Source organism: Cynocephalus volans, chromosome 1, assembly GCF_027409185.1.
Source record: "Cynocephalus volans isolate mCynVol1 chromosome 1, mCynVol1.pri, whole genome shotgun sequence".
Classification (NCBI taxonomy): Eukaryota; Metazoa; Chordata; class Mammalia; order Dermoptera; family Cynocephalidae; genus Cynocephalus; species Cynocephalus volans.
Genome location: NC_084460.1, coordinates 248,495,957 through 248,515,661, shown reverse-complemented (window position 1 = coordinate 248,515,661; position 19,705 = coordinate 248,495,957). Strand labels below are relative to the sequence as shown.

General features: G+C 34.1%; 2 protein-coding genes across 2 annotated transcripts in view; one reads left to right on the top strand and one right to left on the bottom strand.

The window, feature by feature from the left end:
• The window catches only part of CERKL (ceramide kinase like), a 120,851-nt gene extending 108,688 nt beyond the window's left edge, over window positions 1-12,163 (top strand). The window contains exons 6-13 of the mRNA XM_063085928.1: window positions 222-296; window positions 1,243-1,420; window positions 1,498-1,557; window positions 2,184-2,209; window positions 2,305-2,413; window positions 5,434-5,530; window positions 10,611-10,789; window positions 12,082-12,163. Coding sequence (XP_062941998.1) covers window positions 222-296; window positions 1,243-1,420; window positions 1,498-1,557; window positions 2,184-2,209; window positions 2,305-2,413; window positions 5,434-5,530; window positions 10,611-10,789; window positions 12,082-12,163 — 806 coding nt within the window. The remainder of the gene's footprint in view (window positions 1-221; window positions 297-1,242; window positions 1,421-1,497; window positions 1,558-2,183; window positions 2,210-2,304; window positions 2,414-5,433; window positions 5,531-10,610; window positions 10,790-12,081) is intronic.
• Window positions 12,164-14,798: 2,635 nt separating this feature from the next.
• Window positions 14,799-19,705, bottom strand: part of ITGA4 (integrin subunit alpha 4) — a 74,198-nt gene continuing 69,291 nt past the window's right edge. Inside the window, exons 23-28 of the mRNA XM_063114882.1 lie at window positions 19,426-19,533; window positions 18,435-18,560; window positions 17,636-17,755; window positions 15,915-16,013; window positions 15,367-15,486; window positions 14,799-14,897 (exon numbers count right to left, since the gene is read on the bottom strand). Of these exons, the coding sequence (XP_062970952.1) occupies window positions 14,799-14,897; window positions 15,367-15,486; window positions 15,915-16,013; window positions 17,636-17,755; window positions 18,435-18,560; window positions 19,426-19,533 (672 nt within the window). The remainder of the gene's footprint in view (window positions 14,898-15,366; window positions 15,487-15,914; window positions 16,014-17,635; window positions 17,756-18,434; window positions 18,561-19,425; window positions 19,534-19,705) is intronic.

Here is a 19,705-nt window from a genome sequence, read left to right as displayed (position 1 = left end):
TTTAAAGATTCAGCAAAAAATTCTGCATTTGATATCCATCCGTGCTGTGAATGAAAACTTGAGCTTCCACTAATGTTTTTTTATTAACTTTTCTGATTTTATATACTTCCATTAATTTTCCATCTGAACATTATATAGTGACATCTATATAATGTAGGAGCAAATGTTAATTTAAAACATATGCTACACTGATAGTACATGTTTTAAAATTGCTTTGGCAGGATCTACTAATATATTGGCACATTCTCTTCATGGAATCCCTCATGTGGTGACTGCAACTTTGCACATTATAATGGGTAAGAATTCTTCCAAAAAAGTTTGTTTTAGGGCCGAGCCTGTGGCACACTTGGTAGAGTGCTGCGCTGGGAGCGCGGCGACGCTCCCGCCGTGGGTTTGGATCCTATATAGGACTGACCAGTGCACTCACTGGCTGAGTGCCGGTCACGAAAAAACGACAAAAAAAAAAAAAAAAAAAAAAGTTTGTTTTATAAGGAAGTTTTTATTTATGTAAGGAAGGCTACTTTTATTTCTGTCAGACTTGTGTAAGGAACTGTAGGTTCTTTGTCTCTCATGGCAGAGAAATACTTGACTAAAAAGAAAAAGTCAGTTTGCAGAACTTTACTGTTTGGACTGCCTAACTTTTCAAAATATGTATTTTGTAAAGAGCAGTAAATGAAGTTTTACCATAATGTCGATAGAAAAAGATGTTGTAATGAAGCTCAAAATCAGAAGTTTATAACCAGATCAAGAAAATTCATGCATACTACTTAAGTATACCTGATACTGTTGTTTGATTGTGCCAAGACTCTGGGACTAGGATTATGTTACTGAAAGAAAAGAAAGTACAAGAAAAAAAATGTCAGCCAATACACATCCATAGACCTTTTATTATCTCAGTTTATAGAAAGCAAGTAAACTTAAATAAATGCAATGCAGAACTGTTAAATCTAAGTTTCCTTTGCACATCTACTTCAACTCACTTGCCTAACCATGTTTTATATGAAACAGAAATAAACTGCAAAATTCACTGCTTTGTGTTTCTTCACTTAGCTCCTGAAAAAGTTACAAAAGGCAATTAACAGTAGTTGTAGATAAAGAAAGATGAAGAAAAAGCAAAGATATTCATTACAGAATACAGTACCTTGAGATATTCTCCTAAAAGTAAACATGTTGTCCTGTGTTTGCTGTTTCGATAGCTAGACCCCCTGCATTCACTGATTGATATTCAATGTAATGTTCAAGGGCATGTACAACCAGTTGATGTCTGCTCCTTCAGCACCCCTGGCAAGCTTCTTCGCTTTGGGTTTTCAGCCATGTTTGGCTTTGGTGGAAGAACTTTGGCTCTGGCGGAAAAATATCGCTGGATGTCTCCTAACCAACGCAGAGATTTTGCTGTAATTAAAACACTGGCAAAACTTAAGTAAGTCTTTTTCTTCAACCAAAAATTTTGTATCACAGGGTCAATGACTACTAATAATGAATTTTATTATATTTTAGGACAGAGGACTGTGAAATATCATTTTTACCACTTAACAGCTCTCAGAATGTACAAGATGGGTAGGTAAAAGCTCTATGTAATATAGATATCTGTATCTTTCTTTAAAGCATAAAACGTTTTGACATAAAAAATTTATCAGACTCGTGATCTTTGGTTATTTTTCTAACATACTAGTGAAGAATATGGAATTGTGGCCTCTGACAGTTTCCAGTAAGAACGCAGTTCGGCTTCTGTCTTCAGAAACAGCCATTGACTCATCCATCCATCCATCCATCCATCCATTCATTCATTCATTCATTCAACAGCTGTTTGAGTGCTACTATATGACACACACTTTAGATACAACCATGAGCCAAAAATCAAGCAAAAACCCCACAGTTTGGGACCTCTTGAGTAATTTAGTCTGGTGTGGAATGCAATATTAATCAAAACCACACTAAGGAAGGGCTCTAGTCTTTAAAAAAACTGAAAATTATTGTTTCTTATCATACTGTTTTACTTTTAAGTGAATCAACACACTAAAATGTTGGCAGTAACAAAATTGTTCACATATTGTTACTTTCTAATTAATCTCAGAAAATACTTAATATATGTTAATAATAGGTTCTTTGTTTTTCTCATATTTAATAGACATGACTTTTTGTGACATGTTTGTGTTTCTTTGTTTTGTTTTCTTATTTTTTAGGAGGGCACAGGGCTCTCCGAGATCTGGTAAGTCTAAAAGTATCTCCTTGAGAACTAAGCCATGCTCTATTGACATTTTGCTGTGGTGAAGGAAAGTGACCAATCATTTCCATTACCTTTAGACTGTGATGATCAATGGCAAAGGATCCAAGGTCAGTTCTTGAATGTCAGCATTATGGCAATTCCTTGCCTGTGTTCGGTGGCACCTAGAGGCTTGGCACCTAATACCAGGTTAGTAAGCATTTTTATTGAATCATTGGTACTTTTCTTATAATCTCAATTTTTTCTTTCATAATACCCACCTAATTCTTGGCTAGTTAGAATCTCATTAAGAGGTAGTCTCTCTTTGTATAATACCACATATTCTAAGGGATTTGTCATTACAGTAGTTTGAGAACAACTGTTGAACTCACTGAGACTAAAAATAATATTCCTTGGGTTTTATTGACATAATTTTATTTTATGCCTCCTTTGCTTGCTTTATACATTTATGTTTATTTACCAGTTGTTGAGAACATGATATTAAATTTCTTATGAATGTCTCTGCTTTTCTATTTTAATGCAAACATAAATATCCTTAGAATGAAAAGCACGCATTTGTGTATATTTGATACCTTTAGTCAAAGGAAAAATTTCAGTTCTGTTTACTGTGAACAGTGTACATATGAATCTACTGTCCACATTTGATTAATGATTTGAGTAGTAGCAAACTAATGATTAGTTTCAACTTCCCTGCAAAATATTTAACCAAAATGATTAACAGCTAGAAAAAGGAATAGATTTTAAATTTCTTCCTTGGCAATTGATAGGAAGGTAATAGTAGGAAAACATTCAAAGTAAAGAAAGAAAAAAGAGAGACTACAAACTTTGATATTAAAAACCCAGATGGCAAGGTCCTCGTTAATTACATCTAGTGCTGAAACTTGAAAGGATTATTTTGAAACTTGTGTGATTTAGAAATTGAGCCCAGTTCTTTCTTCCCCACACCCTCAGAAATCCTAGAGAGCTGTGCACTTTCCTAATGTTGTTTCCCCCACTAAACAAGAAGATGTGGCTAGCTGACTGAGGAGTTAGGATGGGCAGGACTTGAGACAATGTTTATCTAACACTGCTTGCTCAAGAACCTTCATGGGAGGGTAGTCTTGCTCTTGTGGGAGCAACTGATTCATACCTCCTTTAAAGCCGCTCCATAATTGTTCAGCTTGCCTAGAATTCCTCTGCTGACTCTCCAGGTTTAATCAGTATTGATGAGTTTTTCAGAGAACAATGGCTAATTAGAGATTTCTTCATGGATTGTAATCAAAACATGCCATTTAAAAGTTTTTTTTTTCATTATACATGTTTATGCGGTAGAGTTTGTTGTTTCAATACATGCATATATTGTATAATGACCCAGTCAGAATAGTTAGCATATCTATCATCCAAACATTTATCATTTCTTTGTGGTTATAGCCTTCAAGATCCTCTTATCTGGCTATCTTGAAATATGCAACATAATATCTTAGCTATTGTCACCCTAGAGCATCAGAATTTATTCTTCCTGTTTAACTGTAACTTTGTACCAGTCTACCAACCTTTCTCTGTACCCCGCTACCCCTCTCTCTTTCTCTGCCTCTGGTAACCTTTATTCTATATTTCTCTTTTTAATTTATTTTTATTAATTGGCCCATAATAATTGTATATATTTATGGAGTATAATACAATGTTTCAGTACATTAATACTTGGGCAATGATCATTTCACGGTGCTTAGTAGATCCATCACCTTAAACATTTGTCACCTCTTTGTGTTGGGAACATTTACATCATCTCAACTACCATTTTGTAACTACCCTTCGACTGGACGTCAGTTTATCAGAGATTTTCAGAGATGTAGCTTCCGAACAGTTCAGGAAAATTGATCAGGAAATTCCACTTTCAGCTTTTTTTCCACCCCCTCAGTAAATTATAATTTACTTCCAAATACCTCAGTGCAAATGGCTGAAAGAAAGTAATATTCTTATTTTTTAAGTATTCTAATATTAAATGCATTAATATATGTGAAACATTTGTAACAGTGCCTGGCACATAGAGTGTGTTTCAATTACTGCTAAATATTAAAAAGCAGACATAGTTAATGCTTTTCATGTTTATAAAATTACACAATTAAAAAAAATAAAAGCCACATGATAACATTACCCTGAACATTTTGGTGCTGTTTATGTTTGGTTGGGAAGAGCTGGCATGATGGGTAGTATGGGGCCCTGGTAACTGATTAACAGCTCTGGTGCTAATGATCATTTTGTTTTTCTCTGTGTGCTTTTGAACAAATCACTTAACCTGGGGTTGTCTCTTTCTTCTACACAATATAAGTGAATGACAAGAAAATCCCTAAGGTCCCTTACAGCTCTAACCTGAGCTTTCATAAGATTTAAAGAGCTCTTTTTTATGTCATTGTTCTTCTTGGAATAACTTCATGTTTGCACTGAAATGAAGCTAGAAGTCATTTGCATGTATTTCTGCAAACTGCCTTCTAAAGCTAGATGCATTTGCAAGTGGCTGTTTTGGCACTAAATTACACCTCTGAATTTTCAGTTTTTTACATCTGATGGAACAGTTATGCAGGATTAAAATGCTCAGTCATTTAACTGAACATGTGTGGCAGTGTTTATTCACCCCATTTCATCAATCAAAGGGCCACTTTGATTTAGTTATTTTTCTATGTCACTTAGACCTTTTGCCCATAATACATATCTAAATCACACTTTAGGTTTTAGAAAGTGTTGAGCTATTTGCTATACCATTTGTACATATTAACTATTTCATAATACATCATTTAAAAAGCATGCATAGTTTCACATTTAGAACTCCTAAGTAATTACATTGGACTTAAAATTATGTCTTGATATGTGGGAAGGATGTATGATGGTTTGTTCTCTAAAAAAGCCCTAATGTAAGAGCTTGCTAAGAAGGAAGCCAATGGTTCAATAAAACTAGTTTGAAAGGAGGCATCATTTAAAAAATAATGCAGCAAGATATGGTTTAAGAATTTTAGGTAAATTTAATGTGTTGATGACTTGCCCAATACTTCTAGTAAGCACTATAGAAGAGTATGTGAAAAAGTTTGCAGAAAAATCGAATTAAAAGATCATATGAATGTTTCCATGAACTTTTTGAAGACCCCTCATATTTGTTATAAGAAACAATGTGAAATAATTTCTGATGCAATCTCTTAATAAACTTTTTAATGTCAAATACAAATATTTAATTTCAGATTAAATAATGGAAGTATGGCTCTTATAATTGCACGAAATACTTCTCGACCAGAATTTATAAAACACCTGAAAAGATATGCCAGTGTAAAAAATCAGGTATAGTAAATCTTTTTGTTACTTACTTGCAGTTATTAATCTTGGAGAAAGAGATGCTGCAAGAATTAATATCAAGTCGTGCCTCATAAGAAGGCTTCATTTTCTTTTGAATACACTAATCTTTATTTTTGATCTGTGTTTCATCCAAATTTTGAGAAGTATCCACTGGTATTAACATAGATTGGCCTTTTTTGAGCTGTGGGTTAGTGGTTTTGTGTGTGTGTGTAATTTTTTCCCACAAAGAGAAAATAGGAAATGTAGTGTTACATTGAAATGTGAAGTAAATTAAAGATAAAATTGCATACTAAGGGTATTCTTAAGAATGAAAGGTAGTTCTGAGATTTTAGCCTTCTCGATTTGATAGCAGCAGACTCTCATGATTTTTAGATTTTCCTGACATTTGTTTTGCAGATCTGACCATCTTCATTGGTTGAAAGAAAGCTTTTGAGATATAAATTTTAAAATGATCCACTTTTATGTAGACATAATTTATTTTATTTGAAACTAGAATGTGTGAAGATATATATTTCCATGTAAGTGACTTGCTTTAAAGAGAGACAGTACCAATTATAAGCCATATTCTTTTGGCAGGTATGAGTATTTTGACACAGTTATTAGGAAAGTGATCCTGGAAATATGTGAATTTCTGAAATTGTGAGTTGACGTACATAGGTGTGGTTGTAAAACCCTATAGTTTCACATTCTTAAAGGTATAAAATGTGCTTCCGTGTAGTTAGGAGAGAACACAAGAGAGGAGGAGCAGAGTAAATCCAGCCGGTGATGAGGCCCTGAATCTTGCTTACTCACCTTAGCCACTGGGAAGCTCCTTTTGTGCCTCATGATTTCAAACTTTCTTAGGCAGGCCTCATGAGATTTGGGTTCTCTTCTGCCTACTATATTATTTGATCAACATTTGGGCAATAAAATGGACTGTTTAGGAAATTAAATCATAAAATTTACATATAGCCCCACTTTCCTTAAATATAAATCTCTATGGAGACAAAGTAGACAAGCAGACAAAATGTATGTTGTGAGCCTAAGTAATAACTTTATGTATATTTTAGGGAAATGTGGATATTTATTGATTTTTCAAAGAAATGTATGTCTTTTCAGATTTTACTGAATGTTTAAACATTAAGACTAACTTTGTTATTCTTAATCCAAAAGCAGTACACGTTTATTTTTTCTTTTAAAAAGTTTCCAAAAAATAGAAACAAGAAAACAATATTAGAAACATGCAAAATTTCATGTTCCTAGTGATAAATAGTATCATTTACTTGCTATAAATTTTTCCTATTTCTTTTCTGTTAAATAGATATATGAGAACTTAAATGAGTATTAACCTCACTAATGTACCCCTATTTGAGAACTTAAATGAGTATTAATGTATTGATGTTGCCCTGAGAAGCTCTATATTTATTTCAGGAAAGCATCTGTTGCACAAATTGTTCTTAAAAGGTCTTTTTGGAATTGCCTAAGGAGCAAATTTCTAGGGCAATTTTTGTAAACATTCTTTTTTCTGCCCCCAATGAAAGTAGCTTTCTGATTTTAAGAGCAATGCTTACCTTAAAAATAAAAACAAAGACATACAGAATATAATAAAAATGATTCTATATAAATTTTTAATTAGATTATATAATACAAGATGTTTTATAACATAATTTTCCTGTATATTCTACCAGCCATATCTTGTTTTTGTCGCAAGAAACTATTGTCTGTGTGTGTGTGTATGTGCATATTTCATCAGTCAGATTTAGCTGTTTCCAAAAATTAAAGTCCATGCTATTGCTCAGTAATTTTTTGCAAAGAAATTCTAAAATGTTTTGCATAATGGTATATGGTAAAATTAAGTAGCTAGATCTTCAAGGTGACTGCTTACATGTAGTGTTCATTTGATATGTTTGTGTGTTTAGTCTCTTTTCATGGTGACATTTTCAAAAATGTAAATTTCTATAAATTATGTCACATTATAAAGATAAGTGTAAGATTATATAGTCTACTGTGTAATTAGTAGCAGTGCTGGTATTCGGGAAGGAAACTGTGGCCCTTCAGTCTAAGGAGAGCAACACCTAGTTCTCTGAACCCTGTTTACCAGGTTGAACAAGTGACTGTTAATATATATTTGTGGGGTGACTGCTGCTGCCTTCCCCATCTCTGTGTAAAATAGATGGAGGGTAAAAGTTACCCTTCAATTTCCTTTCAATCCATCCTACTGCCGGCCGCCTTTTCCTGTCCACACATTTCTCATTCACTTTGACCATTTTTGGCAGGTTGTTTAAGACCCTTAGATGTTAGTCTTCCCCGGGGATTTGTCTGCAGCTCTCTTGTCTCCTTGGGACACCCTCTCCTGCGTGATCTCACTGCCCTCATTGTTTGAAATCCTATCTGAGCATCACATGCTCCCTGGGGTTCTGTCTCCTCTTCTGACCTGCAGGACCTCTCTGCCTCCCTCTGTGCTGCCAAGGTTGTAAAAGTCACAGGCATCTTGAGTCCAACATGTCCAGAGCTGGCCTTATCATCCTTTCCCCTAAAGCTGCCCCTTCCATGTCTCCCTACATAGGCCAATGGCACCTCTTTCTACCCATCCTGGAGTTACTCTGGACTCGTCCCTCTCACAATCAGTCCACCAGCTAGTTCTGTTGGGTCTCCTCTCAAATGTTTCTGAAATTTTATCCCTCACCTTAATTCACACCTAAATCCCTTTTTGCTTATAATAGTTTCCTTCTGGCCTTCAGATTCTCTGGTCTTGCCTTTCATACCTCCTTTTAGAGGGATTTTTCTAAAACACACATCCAAGTTCTCCCCTGATTAATTCTTCAGTGCCTTTCTCATTGTCAGGTAATACCTAATTTCCTCAGCATGGAATACATGGTCCTTTGTATTTAGCCCCTGCCCGTGTCATGGCCTTGCCTCTTACCACCTCCACCAGATTCCCACTGTTTTGGCCATTGTATTAGTTTCCTAGGGCTGCTATAACAAACACCACAGCATGGTTGGTTTGAACAACAGAAAATTTATTTTTCAAGGTTCTGGAGGCTTGAAGTCCAAGACAGTGTTGGCAAGGTTGGTTTCTCCTGAGGACCTTCCCTGTGGCTTGCAGATGACCACTGTCTCACTGTGTCCTCACGTGGTCTTTTTCTCTGTGCGTGTGCATCCTTGCTGTCTTTCTATACGTCTTTCCTATAAGAACCCCATACTGGATTAGGGCCTACCCTAAAGAATCTTGTTTTAACTTAATCCCCTCCTTAAAGACCTTATCTCAAATACAGTTACGTTCTGAGGTTCTAGGGTTTAGGATTTCAACATAGGAATTTGGTGGGGGCAAGAGGACAAAATTCAGCATATTGAATTTTTGGTAGTTGCTTGACTATGACATACCTCTGTACTTTTGTAAATGTTCCCTCTTGCCAGGACCACTTTCCTTCCCCTCCAGGCTAACTCTTCTGTGTTCTTTGAGACTCGGTTCACATGGGAAGCTTTCCAGACCCCTGAGTCTGTGGCCTCTTCTTGCTTCTCACATTGAGCTCCGCGCTTGTGCTCTCATGGCACGTCTCTGTATCACAGTTGTAATTGTTCACTCTCTGCCCCATGCCCAAACATACCCTTACACATTTAACAATGTCTGTGGCTTCACAGTTAATAAATCTGAATGGATGGATAGAGCTTCATTTTGTGAGGTGTACCCATGAAAGCTGGTGATTTAAGAAAATAGATTTACTGGTGGTGGCTATCAATTCTTGGCATTCTTTGGCCTGCAGCTATGTCACTCCAATCTCTGACTCTGTTATAACATGGCATTCTTCTCTTATAAGGACATAAGTCATATTGGGTTAGAGTCCATCCTAATGACCTCATCTTAATTTAATTACATCTGCAGAGACCCTACTTCCAAATAAGGTGACATTCACAGGTACCAGGGTTTAGCACTTCAACATATATTTTGGTGGAACCCAATTAAACCCATAAAAATATCAGTTACTGATGACTTTTTAAAAACACATGAACGCTAAAATGAATGATTATATAGAAATTTCTACAAGCATAAGGCATGTACCGAAGATTTTATAATTGAGGTGGGAGTTCTAATGCAGTGACTATCAATTTCACAGATAGCCAGGCTGGTTCCACAGAGAGCTGCTTAAGGCCTCAATCAGAACAGCAGATGCCATCATATAATCCACTGTGTAACTCAGTTTATTTTGTAAACTAAAATCTGCTGGACCTTGCTTTCTACATATGTAAAATAAGAGTATTGGGAGAAATATTAGTTTTCTATTAACTTTTAAAATTCTGTGCTTCATTGAGGTTTATATGTGGAATGGGGGGAAACTATGTAAAAAATATTTAATTAGGAATACATTTCACGCCATTTTTCTAAAAATTAAAATGAGTAGTTATTGTGCATCTCCACTAAAGTTGTTTGGCTACCTTTTAATTATTTCAGATAATACTTAGTAGTTTCCTTAGGCAAAGAAGAAAAATTGCAATTCGGAGGTTACCTTGCACCATTCTAGAGTGGTCAGTGAGCAAATACAATTATTATTTTGCACAACGTGCCCATTCTTAAACTGGGGATGCAGCTGGACAACACCTGTGAAAATTCTATTTAATTAGCTTTCTTTTTTAAGAGATACTTTCCGTTTTATCTTTATATGTTCAGACCTACATTCTTCCGAATTAAATTCCAAGTGTGAAACTTACACTAGAGTTTGCTTTATGTCAGCTAAACTAATTGACAAGTTAATCAAGTCACTGGATTATAAATCTTCTGTATAATCAAACCACTATTAAAAATTCAGTCTTAAATGGAAAATCTATAATATTGTTCTTGTATGCAGCTTTTCACAGATAAGATTTCAAGATTGCCGGCTGCTAGATCTAAATGAGACAGGAAAGTTTCAGAAAAGAGATTTATTCTTTCAAAAAAATTAGGTATCCTTGGTCATAAAGTTTCAAAGCTATAAAAACGTCAGCATGCATATTGATATTTACTTGGGAGAGAGGGTACAGTGAACTTTCTTGATTTGCATTAGCAGTTAGAGATAAAGCAAGTATCATTATTTGCATTTGTTTTATTTAGTTCAATTTTCCATTTGTTGAGACTTACATTGTTGAAGAAGTGAAAGTTCATGCAAGGAATAATACCAGTGGATACAATCCAGAGGAGGAGGATGAACCTCCTAAAACTACTTCAGGAAACAGCTGCCCTTGGAATGTAGATGGAGAGTTAATGGAAGTTGCATCAGAGGTCCATGTTAGGTAAGTCACTATTTCACTGCTTTATATGTCGACCAGTAGACACAAAACTGATAGTATAATAAAAGCCCTCTTAACTATCAAAGCAGACAGTTCATTAATTAAAAGAAAAATAGAAAATCAGGGAAGCATAAAAAGATACATACATAACTTTCAATAAATTAACTTTACATTTATTCATTGTTATGTAAAGCCAAGGCATTTTTTTGGTTATGAGTCTCTACATTGTCATTTTAGTTATTGTTCTGTATATAGTGTACAGATAATGCATGTCTACAATTTCCATTTTGGATTTTTTTAAATGGATAAAGATTTTAAACCTTTGTGAAGCCATCAGAGTAGTAGACTGCTACATTTTAATTCCCCAGTCTTTTAGTTTCCTCTCACCATAGCTACTACTATAACACTTTGTGTTCAGTAGTTTGCTTTTACCAAGTCTCTACAAAGCATTTAACTTACTTTACATAACAACAGTCTTACATATTATTTAGTTAAGAAAGAAGAGCAACTGGTATAAACACACTTAGAAGATCCAAACTCATTTTTGGTAAGCATTATGACTCAACGGGTAGAAGTGTGGAGGGGTGCCGACTAGAGGGAGTGCTCCACAGGTACAGCTGACTGCTTTACAGAGGCAATGGAGGGCATTAGTCAGTCAACAAAGCCAGTTAAAAAGCGTTTAGAATAATTACTGGTGTTGGTTTATCAAGCCCTCTTGGACTTCTAGATTGCAGAATGCCATGAATGTATTTTTGTTGCTTATTGCTATGGATTGAATGTTGCCCCCAAACTCACTGAAGCTTGATCCCCACTGTAACAGTGTTAAGATGGCAGGAAATCAGACTATGGCAGTGGTGAAAGGTGGAGCCTTTAAAAAGTGATTGGATCATAAGGATTGTGCTCTCATGAGTGGATTAACCCATTCATGAAATAATGGGTTACCAGGGGTGTGGATTGGTGGCTTTATAAGGAGAGCACATAAGCAAGCTCTTGCTCATGCCATGCTCACCATGGGATATACCCTGGTCACCATGGGACTCCCCACTAAGAAGACCCCCACCAGATGCACCCACTGGGGTGGACTTCCCAGCCCCCCAAACTGTAAGAAATAAACCTCTTTTCTTTGTACATTACCCAGTTCCAGGTATTCTGTTATTATAAGCAACAGAAAACAAACTAACACAGTTATCAATTTCTATTTGGTATTATGTACCATCCTCATTAGGTATATGTGTGAAAAATAATAGAATGATAGGTTGATGAAATAAATGTACACATTATTCTTTTCTTTACAGGTTGCATCCAAAACTTATCAGTCTTTATGGAGAAAACATGGAAGAAATTAATGATTCCAAAGTAACGTGTAATTGTTTGTAAAAGAAATATATAAATAAGAATTTTGATATGAAAGAATATGGTCATGCTTTAAACAGATATCCTAATAAAAATAATTCTCAACTTATTTTTTCTTTTTAAAATTAGAATTGCTATTTTTGATGTTACTAAAAATTAGCTTCTAGAGCTTTAAAAATCAAGATGAAAAATATTAAATATACCCAAAACAATTCAAATTCCAAAGGTATTTACTGGAAATGAAAATAATCATTTCATGTACTTAAATTTTATTTACCCATCATCATGATATATCAATATTTAATCTAGGTAATTCCAAAGTGAAATAATTTGGACTCTCTCATTTTTCAGGATTTGAGTCCATGAATTCTAATGTTAAATTTCCTGCAGCTTGGCACAAACAGGTCACGTGGCTCACATAAGACTGCCCTGATTTTACTAATGAGATAACTAATCCAGAGAGGTTAAATTTTGAAATCAAATAGCTAGCTAGTGATATAACCAGAAATACAACCACATTTTCAAATTTCAAAATCTCTCCAGTACCTGTATAACTTGCTGAAAAAGAATAACCCATCTTAAAAAAAAAAAAAAAAAAATTATGGTAGTGGTGGAGTTTTTAAATTTATCATACAGGTAATGAAATTTATTTCAAACTATGCAAAGTATCTTTCTAACTAGAGAAAAGTTAGCTGATTGGTAGCTGTGTTCCTCTTGTACCTGAGAGGCATGTGTTGGACAAACATAGCACTTTAATACCTGAAATAGTCATTTCTGAATAGGTAAGAACCAAATTTAAATTTCCTCAGAGACCATCCTTGAGAAGGCAGTTCTAAATTGGAGCTTGATTTTTTTCATCAATGATCCTAGACATTCTCCTGAAGGAACTACTTGGCTTTTCTGAATGATAAAAGCATAAAAATAAATTTATTACTATGGTACTCTGAATTCAGGAGGCTATGTGCTCGGGTTTCACTGCTGAAATGCCTTCCCAAATCTCCATACATTCCTCACTCTCCAGCCACCAACTGCAGACTGTGGGCTTGTGAATAGATAACTTTCACGAATCTGAGGAAGCGGATGGCAGGGACTTCACATAAAGAAATATTTTCAATGACAGTAAAGACTGCCCTCTAATTTTTCTATTTGATCACTTCCGATTACTTTGGCCCCTAGCTATCTTACACGTATAAAGACTGATCTGGATGAAATTACATTCTATAGCTATCAGCATCTAGATCACATGCATGAAAATAAATATTACAAAAATGATTGTATTTGCAAATGAAAATGTATTTAAAGATAAATTATTTAAAACCTAGAAAGAAGCTATTTCATTTAAAAATAGAACCTCATACAATATAAACAAACTTCAAAAGATATTTTAGCCATCATAAACATTTCATGGAAATTCTGATGTCTCATTTATATTCATTTTCAGTTGTTTATGAATTGTTTCTTCATTACCATGCAGAAGAGAATGCTTTTACAGACCTGATTAAAACATAGTTAATACTCACTTATATTTGAAAAAGAGTAACAAAAAGAGTAATACATGTGTATTTGCTTAATCTTGGAGAGTCAGTATTTTATACAGTACCCAATATACATGAAACATTGGCCCCCTAATCATTCTTTGCATAGCTTTGATTTTTAAAAATCATTTTGAGGTAAAGTTTTTATGTTTCTTACATACATCAGTGTGTATCAGATAAAGTGCAACATTCGCAATCTGTTGTTTCAGAATATAAATCAGAATACTTAAGTACTGGTTTTTATAAACAAAAAATTTGATGGAAGATGGTTTTTAAAATTTACCCCTGGATACTCTTGATAAAGTTGTGTTATAGGAGGACTAATGGGTTTATACCTATGTAAACACATATATTCTTTTAAAGTTTTATGTATATATACAGAAAGAGGAAAAAAAATCCATAACTGTATAAACAATTATCCAGAAGTCATTCCATAAAGCTCAAACCAGTGTATAAGTTCAGTCCCAAGCTTGCTCATCAGGCCTACAGTATTCATAGTCTGCTGAATCAAAGGGTTGTTGTAGCAAAGCCAATTGGAAATATGTTAAGAATCAAGGTCTTTAAAGATAAAACAATAGTGGTCCTCTTTCATTCATTAGAAAATTTACAACAGTCCTTTGAAAAATTCCACTAAACATTTTTAAAGAGAATATTTCAAACAAGTCTCAAAGTTGTACTTGAAATGAAACACTGCATTCACTGGGATTTTACCAAGGTGAGCACACATAGTAAATAATATTTCTTTGAAAGCAAAGATATTTCAAGTCTAAGACTTCTCCAATCAAGTTGTTTACTTCCTCAATATGATTTAATTCAGTTATACTTTCACTTCAAGATATCTTCAAAGGTTTACGATTGAATGCTTTAGTGTTTTTTTTTTTTTACCCATTTAAGAGTTGGAAGATTATCTTTGAATATACTGGGTATTACCTTTGCAGTTGTTTTCTTTCAGTGTAATCATTACTTGGATTTTTCCCTTGCATAAATACATAGTATGTCAAAAGGTCATGAGTAAAAGTTAGTACATGGAAGAAATCTGAACAAAATTCATGTTTTCTTGTAAACAGTGTCTTAAATTGTTTTTGATATAACCTGAGTCTGTTTTCTCAATTTGAAAGAAGTCTTTAATCATCATTGTTGCTTTTACTGTTGATGTAACTCCAACTGTCTCTTCTGTTTTCTTCTTGTAGGACAGATTTATATTGTCTTTTAAAGAAGCCAGCCTAAAAATAGCATAACATAATCACTAGAGTATAGTTATGAACATACTATACTCAAATCTAAACAGTCACGCCAATAGTTCTTCAACTTTGTCCCATGTAACACTAATCATGAAGGCTTTCAACAGATTTAGTGAGTAAAAATTAGTTTGGGATGTATTAGGTTAAAGAAGCATTTGTTGTTGTTAATGCAGGACTTCTCAGTGACACACACACACTCCAAACTTGACCTTCAATATAATTTGCAGTGTTTTCCAAGGCTTTTTTAAAAAGAACATCTTTCAAAACAAGTTATCTTTTAGAAGGCATATAAATATGAGATCAGTACTATATACTTGCTTAGAAATTTTAAAAGTTAACATTAAAATACTCAAATATTTAAATCTAACAACTTGGGAGCCACACATTGGCTTTGAGAAAATGAAGAATGGCATTTTGAGAGGTTTACTGTTGATAATTAATAAAGGCTTACCTTCCACATAACATAGGAAATCAATAAAAGCACAATAAGTCCAAGTAGCAAGCTACTTGACACGATCACTATAGTGAAATGACGTCTGGGTCTTTGATGATGTATTCCTTCCAGTAGAACCTACGTGAATTAAGCAAAATAAAAAAAACCCCACCAGTTTAGAAACTTACAGTTCCTTTGAAGGCCCTCCATAATTCCCAACAATAATTAGAACTGCCCACCCTATTCTCTCACTGATTCTAACGTAACCACAGGAAACATTGGTAACTGTTTAGCAGGAACAGTGAGTGCAACAGGCTTTATCCATGACTCTTTCTCCAATCCATCCTATTCTCGCTGCTACCAAATTCACCTCCCTAAAGAACTGCCTGTGCCATTCCCTGCTGCCCACTGTGGAAAATGCCAACTCTTAGTGAAGTATTCAGGCCCTCCACGATGTGGTCACACTCTAACTTTCTGATTCAGGTACTCAAAGGGTATAATTATAAACACCCTTGTAATATTTTTTCCCTATAATTTTTAGGTACCAGTTAAAAGAGTAATCTTACATGTGCAACATTCTCATCCTTGTTTAGTTCAATAACTTTTGGATTTGGCTCTGGAAAAGCTGTTGCTCTTATTTCAAACTTGAGTGCTGAGGTCTCATCCTGTTTAATAAAAGAAAGATCACCCATAGCCTGATTCATAGTTTTATTTCATGAAGACATAGTAATAGAAATAATTTATCAAATTTACCTACTATTTAGAGGTGTTCTCAATTTATTTCACCATTTATAATTAACTGCAAAGCAGTGCTTCCTTTAGTTCCAAAGGCATGGTCCTGGTATTAATTTACATGGCATTTCATTGAAACCCTTTTATTAAACATGGCTACTTTGCAAATAACTTGATTTAAATATTATTTGTTAGACTACAGTAAGAGGTAAGTTTCCAGTGTATTTTTTTCCTGAATATTGAATTTTAATCTTCAAACAAGACTTTATTAATCTGACAAACATGCCTTCAAATTCATCTTATTTGGGCTTCTTTTTATTTCTTTCTAAATTAAGTACATATAGTCTACTTCATACCTTAATGAAAAAAATCTGGTACAAATAGTTATTGAATTCAAATGTAAAAATCTGTGAATGAGCTTTACAGGTTTGAAAGAACTTTCAGATATATTTTCATGTGTCCATTTGTTGGGGGAAATGAGAATACATTCTTTAGTCAGATTCTTAAAGAGAGCTATGACCCTCAAAAATTAAAAAAAAAAAAAAACTACTGTGTAAAGGTTATTTAACATTTTAGAGCTGAAAATAAATTACAAGCTTTATCTAGATCTAAAGTAGTGTTCTCAACAGGGAAGATTTTATCCCCTGGGGACAGGCAGCACTGTCTATCTGCAAACATTTTTGACTATCAAGACTTAGAAGGTGGTGCTAGCAGCATCTAGCATGTCGAGTTTGAGAACACTGCTAAACATACTACAATGCACAGGATAGCTCAGACGACAAAGAATTATCTGGTCCAAAATGCCAGGAGTGTCCACCATTGAGAAACCTGGACCTAGAGCTTATGAGATGGCAAAGTGCAAATGGTCAGTTGACTTGCTGATGGTCCCATGACTTAGTTTTTAGCACAGTTGAAACTAAAATGGGCATGTCTTTGTGTGGTGTATCTTCCTCTTGACCACTGCGTGGTCATTTCAAAACATTCCACTTAAAACATACCATCTGCCATTTCTTTGGGCTCACTATGTGCCATGCATTATCACTAAGAGCTCATAAAAATCATCTCATTTAAACTACAACACCCCTGAGATAGAGAAATGATCCATTCTGAACAGATGAGGAAACCAAAAAACAACTCCCAATAAAACTAGTTTTATTCAAAGTAATCTTCATAAATATACATTCTCCTTTCTACAAAGTTAAGACATGTTTGATTTTGTACACCCTTAATTTATTTGCCTTATTTTTAAAATGTTAGATTTTAAATAATTTTTAAGGTTATACAAAATGTTACGGTAGTCAATTTCTTTGATTTAATCAAGGCTTTTAGGCAGTTAGACATGCTTTCTAAAATAAACCTCTTAATTATTTCATAGTTTAGTCTTAATTATCTGCTTAATTACTAAAGCCATCTCAATGTAGATAGCTGAAGTGATAAAAAGGATGAGTTTTACTCCAAAATTTTATTTATTCCTTCTTAATTTGTTGACACCTCCATACCATCCTGACTGAATTCATAGATTAAACACAAAGTTGTCAGTATATTTAAGACTTACCATTTCTAAGATAGATGGTCGGCCTTCCAACTGAATGTGAACACTGGCTTCTTTTCCACTTTCCATTTTCCCAAAATTGCATAAGAAACTTAAACAATGTGGATCAGATTTTATGCAGTACTTGAAAAGAATATAAAAGTACTACATTAAAATGTTCAACATTAAAAAAAATTATTCAAAAATATTTTATATAGAATTAAAATCTCCTTAGTGGCATTTAGAAAATTATCTTTCTATAAAAATGGAATTAAACATCTGCTTTCTTTAGTGCAATTTTAAAAATTATCTTACTTTAAACAAAACAAAAATGCTTGTTTTGTAGATTATGACAAAAAGAAAGTATTCAAACTGGAGCATGTGTTCTACATTAAATTCCTAATCAGAATCTTGCTAAGTGACATGTTCTATGTTTGCTGTAAAACTTGGGTCATTTGAAGGGAATGACTGCTTCTCCAGTTTCTTTTCATAAATTCACTAATATGAAAAGAATGCAAATTAATCTCATGCAACAAAAGTTGCTCAGGTAAAGATAGCATCTTAGTGTTCTGTAGGGTCTGGAACAATATCTGTCTAGCAAATAATGGGTACTTGTTAGATAAATAATGAAATTCTATTATATTTAACCCTGCATCTATCTCAACCTGCCAAACGTGCTTGTTCCTTATGTTCAAGAATACTGCCTAAATGTGTGTTCTCTCCTGCCACTCAGCGGACAGCTCAAATCTGTTGACTTTAGGTTTTAAGTGTTCCCCTTCTCTGTTGGAAAGCAACAACCACAACCTGAAAAATTCAGACTTACCACTAGCCTCTTATCAGTCTTTGATAAGAATGTGAAGATGCCTTTCAAGGTCTCCATTGCACCCTTCGGCTGTTCTAGTGCACACTCTCTTTGGTAAGTTTTAAAATGGCATTCTCCAGTGCTAGGCTATAAAGATAGAAAGCAAGAAAAACCCTTCAACACTGGAAAGAACAAATACCACGTGAGTTTTAAAGTTCCAGTTGCTCATCTTTTCTAAATATATCAGGTACCTCTGAAATTGTGAAAATATTTTTTGACAGATTTATTTGGGAGAGATTAAATAGCTGTGTCAAAACAAAAACCCACCAAAATTACAGTGTTGGATGTAGGTCCTAAGCTGACAAAATGGGCTTAACATTACGTAAATGTGAAAAATATTTGAATGTTAGCATGAAATTAAACATGTCTGTGGCTTTATACACAAAACAATGTTATGACAGCATGTCTTACTATCTAAATTTGGAATTCATATAAGATTTTTAAAAGTGATATCTTAAACCTGCTTAGATTTATTTATTGATGGCTTGTCTTGAAACTGGGAAGGTAAAAACAATTTTGATGAATCATCAACACAAGAATATCAGTTCTTAAGTAGTGATTTGAATATTGCCTCCTTAAAGTCTAGAATACTAATCTTTCAACAGTGGCTTCAAGCTTTATGGCAATTTATACCAACTAACTTACTTCTACAGGTCCGTATCACAAAGAAAATGTATCCTAAAATACTTATTCAATGAAGATGGTAAAGCATAATTCTGTTATTGTATAAATCAAATGTAGAGGTTCCAGTGTAATTCTATAGTTCTAATGCAATGTATAATATTCAAAGTATACTCAATAAATGCATGGTAAATTCATAATTTTGAGTGTGACTGAAATAAGTAAAGAGACATGTCTGTTGTAGCACTGTTACTTAGAACAAGAGATTTGTTTACATTTATTATATTTAAGACACACCTAATAAAGGTCAGGTGGAAGGAACACTTTTTACCTGGACATCCAAAATGTTGAACAGCTTATCAGTTTGGGGAATAAAAGAATTGGGTACCATTATTTCCACACTAACATTTGGAGCCATGCTATTGCCAGTGTTGATAACCTGGTGAGGAAAAAATTTAATAGTTTTTAAATGTTTTTCATAAATGTTAGTAAGTGCAGAAATCAAAAAGCTTTTAGATGACCCCATATACCCCATTTATAGTGGTAGAGGTTTGTAATTGGCAGCTATAAAGGTGGACAGAATATCCATAGTCGGAATTTTAAAAGTTTGC